Raw genomic sequence first — 10,739 nt, forward strand, 5'->3', positions numbered from 1 at the left:
TCTAGAGAATGAGTATTGACAGTTTACTGATCCGTGGAGAGAATATTAAAGCCAAGCCCCATTCTAATTTCAACTAACTTTTAAGTATGCACAATTTCCAGCAGTAGATACTCTATCGTGATAAGGACAGGTAGCCAGGAATCAGTTAAAAAAAAGTTGCATACACATTTAGAATAACTAAAGGTCAGATTTTGATTCAGAATTATATAAAAGGCTAAATTAGTTTATTTGCATTTATAAGGCAGTTTAACAAATAAACATGGTATAAGCAGCTGCATGGATTTCAAGGGGCCAAATTCTAACAAAAGATATTTACTTAACAAACGTTAGGAATTTCTCCTGGAAAAGAACACCAGAAGGCATCTTAAACTCTATCCTTGCAAAAGACTTACATGGGTCCTCATCAGGAGAGGTTGCTTCAAGTCCTTCAGAATCAGCAGCAAAGGAATCAAAATAGCTAATGTAAGGTTTGGCTTTGATGTACAGTTCCTATAAAGAGGAAAAGCACTTTCCATGCTCCTGGTTTCTTAAACTGCATTTTTATATATTTTTATTTACAATACAACACAAAATTGCATTTGTATAGCACCTTTCACATCGGGAGTACATTCCAAGGTGCTGGAATCAAGGTTTCGGACCCGAGCTGGGGGTCGGGATTGGGGAGGGTGAGGGCAGAGGGGAAGGAGGGTGACCAAAGGTACGGTCGAAGAGGGTCTTGAGATGGATCTTGAAGGAAGCAAAGGAGAGGGCGAGACAGAGATTTTCCAACACCTTAGTATTTTTCTTCTTCATAACTCTTAGAAAAAAAGGTAAAACTGCTATTCACATAATTGCTTCCTTTACATTCCTGAATCTTTCACAAAAGATTGCTTCAAGCAAATTCAATGTTGTGAATGATATCCATTAATGGTTTCTCTACCTTATCTGATCTAGATGATGAAATTGACTAACCTTATAGAATAGCATTAAACAGAATGTACGTATATCTTGGAATAAAAACATTACAGTGGATTGCCAACAATTGTCCAGTTATTTTGCCCAAGGCTAAAGATGTCCCCTGTTAGTACTGAGAGCAGTAGGATGTTTCTTAATATAAGACAACCTTGAGAAAAAGGAACTACATCTTGCATGCAGCTACTGTAACCTCATAATTTGTCTCTACAGAATAGAATCAGTTCATTACTTTAATTACAGAAAAGTGAGAAGAACAGACCATTAAAGAACCAACAGCTCACTGCAGGCAATTTACCTGATCAAAGATACAGTGTTGGAGATAAAGGGGATTTAGTATTTTCAGAGGTTCCAATTGCCTGCATACAGGTTTTGTTTAGAGCAGCACAAATAGATGAATGGAAGCATCACTTCGAACTGTACAGTTCATATATTAAATAGATCTGAGAACTAGAAAACCCAGATTATATAATGATTTTAAATAATAAACCAGATGTCCAAATACTGATCAATTTCATCTCTGTAGCTCGAAAAACGCTTGAGAATTCTTTAAAATTTCATTGCTCACAGGCTACACGATAACCCAGGAACATTAAGATCAAGACCTCGGGTTTGGATGGCCCTGGTGGCATCTTAAATTACAGTGATGACTAAAGATGGATTGTCTGTTATGTAAAATAACAGATTTTCTTGAAGGTGGTATATTGCTGGGAAAAAAAGCACAGTACAGAGAATGAAGGATAAGTGTTGAGTGACAAGAGAGTAAAACGTGCGTTGTTTATCAGACTAAGCACAGCTAAATGTCACATAAAATCATTTAATACCTGCAAACAAATGAAAAGAGTTTTGAACATTTTGCAGACATGCGAAATGCAATGTAAGGCGACTGTTTAACAAATTTTCTGCATGCATTTTTAGTATTAGGAACACGCTAATGTTTCTATATACAAACATGCCCATATATTTCAGAATAAAAAAATTAATTTAATTTTAGAATGGAATATAATGTTGTCATATTTAGTAATTTAGACAGTACATGTGCAATATATGTTACTAAGAATATTTAGGTTAACAAATTTATTGTTACCCAACTGATTCAGTTACACAGAACACAAAAAAGTAATATTTCCACATTAGACTACGTTCTTCTGAGGAACATATAAGACTTAATCAGACAACAGGATATTTGATTTTCCTTCGTTAGCCACAGAATGTTAGTAGATTTTAGTGTTTACTGTAGGACCTATAGTAGTTTTTCTCGAGATTAAATATAGAAAGGTTTATATGGCGCTTCTAAACTCAAGTGTTAATTTAATGTTGCTTCTCTAATAATAGAATGTACTACATACAGGTATTACATTTAAACATCAACAAATTACATTTGTATAGCACCTTTCAAGTCGAGAAGACATCCCAAGGAACTGGACCATCAAGGATTTGCACCCAAGCCGGAGTTTGGCATCAGGAGGGTCGGAGGGGTGGGGTTAAATATTTGAAAGTCAAATAAAAACTGATTACATTATACCAGAATAGCATAGGGGGACACAAATAATGGTTCTTTTAATTTTGGTACAAATGCAAACAAAAATTTTATTTTTCTGAATTATGTTCCTTAAGGTTGCATTGGCATTAATGTATCGCACTCAGATTCTGTATACCTGGTACTGCAAAATGGAACTTAATGAGACTGAGTATCACTGAAACGCTTGGAAATATATTTCATGCATGCTTCCATATCAATGCACTAGAATCACAGAGTAGCATGGTTTTAAAAACACAACCCAAACTCGAAGGAAATGTGATCAATCATTATCCTCCTTAACAGATATACCGCAATATTTCAAAGCAGAGCATTGTATAACAAGTAGACATCAGTGTTGGAGAGTGGCCACAATTCTAGGAGGAGCTTCTTGGCTGGCAAAGCTATAAAACTACAATAAAACCAAATAAGTACTGAGGAATTGAAGATAAATGGAACAGGAATAAAAAATGAAGATGTGGGGAAAGACAAATAATTGGTGTGTCAAGGAGCATTTATAGAACCTTTGCTAAGAGGGTTAAATGTTGGTATACATTATGCATGGTGGAATAAGCTTGAAGAACCAAATGGACTTTTCTTATTTAACGCTTTCTGTATTTGCAACGAACATGCTGGCTGTTAATGGAATCAGTCTAATGATATTGCTGTGTACAATTAAATCAATTTTATTGCCTATAACAATTGCACAAAAATTGGAGGTGGCAGTTTACATAATACTATTTGCATTGTCAAATGAAACGTGTTGTTTTGGGACAGGCATTCAGGAATTCAGGCCACGACGTGTTGCGCCTTGGGACGTCCTCCCGACGTGAAAGGCACTCTATAAATGAAATCTTGTTGTTGTTGTTGTTGTAATCCATTGCTGGTCCATTATTCCCAATAGAGGTTTCATTTATATGCTGAACTATTATTGCAACAAATCATTAATATGTAATAATATCATGAGATACAAGGTATGTTTCTGCAAAGTCAGCATCGATCCAAGATGTGAGACATATCGTTCTGTCTACGTGCAGCAACGGAATGAATGCAATTTACATTTGTATGGAGCCTTTCATGTCGGGAGGTCACTAAGGTAGGGTGAGGCGAGACTGTAGAGTTTCAAGGTACCGTAAAACTCACATAAGTCAAAACTGTATGAGTCAGGACAATAACATTTAATATGACTTACTTGGTCCGAGTTGCAGGCAAACTAGAAGTTGTATAAGATCCAATTTAATCAATAATCTACACTGTGCATACCTAATTTAATGTAGTCCTGTAGCTCAGTGGTTAGAGCACTCGCTTTTTGCAAGTGAGAAACCTGAGTTCAATTCCAGGCAGAGGGCGAAACCTTGGGCAAGTTTCCTTACTCCACACAGAACCTAATAATAATCCCTTCAAAACCAAAAACAATAATAAATTGGTCATTTTTCAATCTACGACTGTTTGTGGGACATTGCTGTGCGCAATTGGCTGCCGCGTTCGCCCACAAATATACAGTCAATTCACTTTACAGTGTGTTCTGTGAAGCGCTTTGGGACGTCCTCCCGATGTGAAAAAGCGCTATATCAAATGCAAGGATTATTATTATTATTATAGTCGGTAAATGTGGGAGTAATAGAGGATAGGGAGTGTCATTATGAGTTAGGAGGTGATTAATATCAATTGGATTTTGACAACTAAGATAGATGTACCACTAAGGCGATTATACGATTTATAAAGGTAAGAGTTGTGCGAGTCTACTTTCATATGGTGAGAGCGGTGATTAGCAACATTCAAAGAGCCAAGTCCATTTCAAGATGAGAACAAGGATAGATTGAATTCAATCTGCTGGGATCAGAATCAGCTACAAGAAAGTTAAAAGTTTTCCTGGAACAATGCAGAAATCCTGAAATGGTTTCCCAACCCAAAATGGATAGTTTTTTGAAGTATATGATTGGCTGTTTTTCATACTCATCCTATTCCACTGTTGAATCAACTGATGGTTCAATTTCAATAGAAAGCAGCACCTAACACCTTCCTGCAAGAAGGGATTAAAATAAAGTCTAGCAACAAAAGACTACAACCAATTTTATCAAAACTCATGAATACAACAAATTGACAAGCTATTGCATCAACTGAACCATGGTAATCTGCGATTTGGTTGCCAGTTTGGCTGCAGATTCCAACCATTTAATTTATAATTCTTTTAATCTCACAATACAGTGATCAAGCATAAATTGTGAAAGCAAAATTCACAACTGCAGTCCTTGATATTTTCAAAGCAATTGACACGGGGTATGGTTTCCTGGCCTTCTTCCAAACATAGATTTGTTTCTGGTGATTGCTGATATTGGACTTTTAACAGGTCTCTGGCTGCACCACATCTTCCTCTGACATGGATCCAAAATGCTGTTCTGTCAGATCTCCTCAAAATTGTTAGATTTGCCAAATTCATCACTTCCCCCCTCAATTGCAGACGTCTATAATCCTTTACATGATAAATTCAAAAAAAATTTAAAAATGCAACTTTTTTTCCAAACTTTAATTTGGAAATACAATCGTGCAGTGAATGAATGCTCAACTTTGGAAACCTCAGTGTACAGAAAGTAACATATTTCTGAGTTTTAGGCACCATTTTTTGGCTTTTTACTTTCCAGGATCTTAATGTTAAGCTTAAGTAAATGATTTGTTTTTAACTTTGCTTTTGCATTCTCTAGAATTGGTATTTCTACAGCGGAACTAATAATATTGGGTTTTGTATATTTATACTTTTGACTAAAGCAATAGAGGACAGGCCTTCATTAAATGCAACATATTGCCAAAAGGAAGGTCCAATAAAATGTTGCATGTTTGTCAGTTAGATCCTTTTATGGATAAATGTCACAACTGCACATCTACCTTCACATAACTGTTAATAAGTAAATGCGACCATAATCCCCAAATAGTTCAAGCAATCCAATTTGTTAGCTATGTAATAATTAGTTTTACATGCACAGGCATATTATGACATAGTGTGATTTAATTATATGAAAAATTGTTAAAACTGCTATCTAGAAGATAACATTGGATAAGACAAAAAATTTATCAACTTTTCACTCACTCACTCACAAAATACACCGCACTTTACAGTACAGTACACCCGCACCGATTACTCCAGTTCTTGCCAAACTCCTCTGGCTCCCTGTCACAGAGCAGATCGACTTCGAGATCCTCACCTTAGTGTTTAAATTCCTCATTTGGCACCCCCCTATCTCTCTAACCTCCTCTCTCCCCACAGCTGTACCTGCTGCCTCCGCTTTACTGGGTTTGGCCTCCTCCACGTCCCGAATTCTCCGCTCCACCATCGGCGGCCGTGCTTTCAGCCACTATGCCCCAAAACTTTGGAACTCCCTCCCTCAACCCCTTCACCTCGCCCCCTCCTTCCCTATCCTCAGGTCGTGCCTGAAGACCTTCCTTTTCAACAGCACCCAGAGTCATCTTCCCCCTCCCCCAGGTTCGGTCTTGGGCTCCACCACTTTTAAGCTATCTGAGATGCCACCCAGCGTGGAGGGCACTATATTAATGCAAGTTGTTGTTGTTGTATCCTATAAAGCACTTTGAGACATTTCAATGACGTGATGAGGTGCTATATAAAATGCTGAATGCCTTCATACTTTGTTGTATTTGATTCTATTCATGATTATTTTCAAACTTGCTAAAGAAATCAAATAATTTCATAGAAATGTGGCGGTGGTGACGTCATGACCAGGGAACCTGCAAACTCGATTGAATAGTCATTTGAATAGAGACTCAATGTCTGTTAGAATGTTGCATGGTATTGTTTCGGTCATTTACACCACAGATAGCAGGAACTGTCTCACTGTCTCAAGTGGAAGGAATGTGAAACGGCTTGCATTGTCTCAGTTAAAAGATGTTGTTGCCTGAAGGGGCCCTGATTTACATGAAAACTAACATGTAAGAATGTGTATTTTGTGAGTGTAAGAGTACAAGGGAACAAGGGAATAAGAACACAAGGTGTTTGATCAGGCAGGAGAGTTGCACCTTGGAGGGACTAGTAACAAGAAGTGGGTCAGATCACTCCACTGCTAAAACCATAAGTGCCAGCATTTTATGCATTACGACCATGACTTAATTTAAGGCTTTGGGGTATCGTCAAAATATATGCTTGTGTCCTTTAAATAATTTGAATTTACTTCAAGAAGTGCGTATTTTAAATTTGTTAATATAAACGGGATACTGGTTTTGTCCTCCCAACTCGAAAAGCCTCGACTCTATCACTGAAGCATTGAGAATACAATACCAAGCTACGTGACAGAAGAAAACAGTATAGTCTATTGCAACTGGGCAAAAAACTAAGGTGACATGAGAGGTTTAATTTGGAGTCTAAATTCAAAGAGTTTTTAAGTATCAAATTGAATTGCGCAACTGTAGGGATCTGAATACTGTTGTCAATAATTAACATTCCTTTGTATCTTTTCATTGTACAGAGGAGTCCTGTGAAATAAGTGGATTATTATTTTATAAACTAAAACCCCAAAAAGCAGCACAACTTTTTGTGAAGGGGAAAAACACACAAGAAATGTCTAAGTTTATACCACTTAACAAAAAAAGCCAAATACAGATGAACTGTAATCTTGCAATCCTTGCTTGCCATCCTGATTTGGTTGCATTGTAGTTTTAAGGTTGATATTTTTCATTTGTTGGTAAAAGTTCATTACAAGGCACATTGGCTAGTTGGCGATGATCCCAATATCTACAACATCTTGAATGCCCCAACTCTATGTCACATACCTTATTTTAATTTATTTCACTATGTAATGTGTTACAATATTACATTCATCACAAACTCAAACTTTCAGAAACAACACCTTTACTTCCCCATAACTTTAAAGCAGGACTTTCTAAAGCACATCTTGTAAAAACCATTATTTCTGCTTCTAGCTGATGGCATTAGGAGCGCCCAACTCAAATCAATTTCTGACAGGCAAGTTTTGATGGAAGCATTAAGGTTTCAGAAAGATGTATTGTAATCCTCCATTGTGACTTTTCTATGTATAAAACCAAAGGAAATCGGATGAAATGTGGGCCTATAGCTTTGAGGTAAACCCCTCTGACATTCTGAATCCTTTTAAGATATCAATTCTCATGTTGCACAGGATCTTGTGCCAAGAGTGATGTGATGCTCCATTTCTCACCATGGCTTTAATGCAAAATCCTGAAAAAAATACAGCAACATTCTTGATCTCATACATACCAACTTGCTTAAACTGACCTTTGAGGTTAAAGAATCACAACTGATTCTCAGTGCCGCTAATATTTTCTGAAAAATCCTAATTCTAAGAGTTGTTTTCTGCATGAAGCATATTCAAATTCTACAATCCAAAGAGTCATTTGGTTTCCTTCTCTCTGCAGTATTCTCAAAAGCTTTCATTAAAATTCTAAGCCCTTCAGAGAGATAAAAAAAAGGTGGGAAGGAGAGTAGGCGAAGCAGGAATGAGAGAACAGAACAAAAAGAGTGATAGAGAGTGGTGTGAAGAAAAAAGGAAAACGTAAAGGAAATCATTAATACCACTTTTGCTATTTATTGATTTAACAATTTGCACGTAAAAAGCAAGGTTCATAGAGGAAACACCTTAATTTTTCAGAGCCTGCAGTGAAAAAGAATGATGAATACAATATGCAGTTTTCTTTCACAGTGATGAAAGTCATGCTTTGCACGCATCATTGTGTAGTTGGGGAAAGACAGTTTCATGCATATACAGTCAAATGCAAGCACGGAATACTGCTTACTGGTCTCTACTGCTGCTCAAATGTAACAATTGAAAAGAGGAGGTAGTTTGCTCCTTTCAAGCAATATATTTTAATTACATTTAAAAACAATTCACCAGTTTGTCAAAAACTTCAAAAGCAAACCCTTTTGGTGCAGGGTTGCTCCATCTGTTTTTACATGTAAGATGATCCTAGTCCTCATTGTTTGGTCAAAGACACTTTTTTCCAGCAGCTTTCAGCTTCCCTTTATGCAGCATAAAAGATTTAGTACACAAATCAGATCAAAGAGATGTTTAAATTGATGCTCAAAGTAGGCTTGAGGTGGTACACTGACAAAAATGAGCGCTTTGCTTCTGTGAGTTTGGGTTGAGAGAGAATCATCATCATAATAATAATTTAATAATAAACCTTGCCAGTCTTGATTTACTGCATTTTATGTCAGGAGGCTGTCTCAAAGTGCATCACAGCATTTACTGTAAAGTGTAGGGACTGTGTAATTTGTAAGTCAAAGCAGCAGCCAATTTGTGCACAGCAATCAATGTCTCACAAACAGCCAAGAAATGATTGACAATTCATCTGATGGATTGTTGACCAGGAAAAAATTCCCTTCTCGTTTTGAGTAGTGCCCTGGGTAATAATGATTTCTGAACAAAAGAAATATGCCTTAAGTGCATGTACTCCAATAATACACATCAGAGACAGCAAAAAAAATATATAAGCTGTTGGGAAAACACCAGATTTATACATTATGTATCAAGGAAGCTTTTCAACTTTCATCAAAGTAGAAATGTATTTAAGATTTTGTTCTTAAGCAGGCATTTTCTACTCAACACATTCAATTGGAAAGACATTCCTTTGTATCTTTAAATTGTACAGAGGAGTCCTGTTATAGCGACCTTAAATACAGTGCTGACCAGCCATTTTCCTGCTCTTTAAAAAAAGGCAACTTCCAGGTCATCACTGATACCACCTCCTGCAATGTGAACTCCACTGGTATCAACTGTCAGAGTGGCTCAGTTGGTAGCACTCTCGCCTCTGAGAGTGCTACCAACAGGCAAGAAGGCCCGCCTAGCCACTGCATTGCCTTGCTGGAGGTGCAAGCGGGCATTCAGGCATTCTGCCCCCACCCTCTGGAACTCCGTCCCGCAGTCCCTCGGTCTCGCCCCCTTCCCTTGCCTTCTTCAAGACCCTCCTCTTCGACCGTGCCTTCAATCACCCTCCTTCCCCACCTGCCCTCCACCCTCCCCGATCCCAACCCCCAGCTCGGGTCCAAAACACTCATTGTCCAGCGCCCTAAGACATCCTGCCGATGTGAAAGGCGCTATACAAATATAATTTTGTTGTTGTTGAGTCAGAAGGTTGAGGGTTTAAGCCTCGCATCAAAACTTTGAGCTTATATATTCTAGACTGACTTTCCAATTCACTGCTGGAGATATACTGCATTGCCCTGCTGGAGGTGCTATCTTTCAGATAAGACATGAAAAATTCTATCACTTGACTAAGACATGAAACTGAGGACCTGTCTGCTGCTTCGGGTGGATGTTAAAAATCCTCTGATACTATTCAAGAGAATGGAGTTTCTCTCAGTATTTTGGCAACAATCCCACACATAAAATTAGTAATTCCCTTCATGGCAGCTTGTGGGACATTGCTGTGTGCAAATTGGCTGCCGTGTTTCCCTGAAATATACACAGTTGCTACACTTCACTGCATATCCTGTGAAAAGCATTGAGACATTCTCCCATCCGACTTGAAAGACGCTACATTAAATGTAAGGATCATTATTAATAAACTGGAATATGGCTATATTCTGTGCCACACTTATTACATAACTGCTGAGAACCTGCACCACCTGAGCAACAACAACAACTTGGATTTATATAGTGCCCTCCACGCCGGACGGCGTCTCAGAACGCTTTACAGTAACGGGTCCCGGGACCGAGCCACGGGGAGGGGGAGGAAGGTGACCAAAGGCACGGTCGAAAAGAAAGGTCTTTAACAGAGACCTGAAAATGGGAAGGGAGGGAGCGAGATGAAGGAAGTGAGGAAGGCAGTTCCAGAGCCTCGGAGCACAGTGGCTGAAGGCACGGCCGCCGAGGGTGGAGCGGAGGACTCGGGGGACGAGGAGGAGGCCAGACCCGGAGGAACGAAGATTAAATGAACTATAGCAGTTTTCTTCTGCTAGTCAATCATATTTTGAATGTTTCTTTGCAACCCAACTTATAATTGCACACCATTCAATAGTAAAGTGATAGAAATGTTACTTAATGAAAAACATGTATTTCGTACCTGCACAGCATGCAACTTTCATTGTGGTAAAGGGAGCCTGGTCCACGGGTGTACTATTCGGTCATTGAAATAGGGTTTCCGTAGATTTGTTCTATGATTTTACCCCCTTCAAGAATGGGGAACAAAATCGGTAGCGACTGACATGGCAGATTGGGAATGAGAGCTCAGAACTCTGTGTGAGGCACAAACGGGGTAAGTAACAGGATGACAGCCAACAAGAGGATGG

The 10,739-nt window shown here is 38.4% G+C and overlaps 1 protein-coding gene across 1 annotated transcript in view; it reads right to left on the reverse strand.

Annotated features, from left to right (window-relative positions):
- Positions 1-5,799, reverse strand: part of LOC103178647 (protein diaphanous homolog 3-like) — a 108,901-nt gene extending 103,102 nt beyond the window's left edge. The window contains exon 1 of the mRNA XM_007893498.1: positions 5,739-5,799. Within this exon, the coding sequence (XP_007891689.1) occupies positions 5,739-5,799 (61 nt within the window). The remainder of the gene's footprint in view (positions 1-5,738) is intronic.
- Positions 5,800-10,739: the final 4,940 nt, after the last annotated feature.

This window comes from Callorhinchus milii, unplaced genomic scaffold (assembly GCF_018977255.1).
Source record: "Callorhinchus milii isolate IMCB2004 unplaced genomic scaffold, IMCB_Cmil_1.0 Scaffold4, whole genome shotgun sequence".
Lineage (NCBI taxonomy): Eukaryota > Metazoa > Chordata > Chondrichthyes > Chimaeriformes > Callorhinchidae > Callorhinchus > Callorhinchus milii.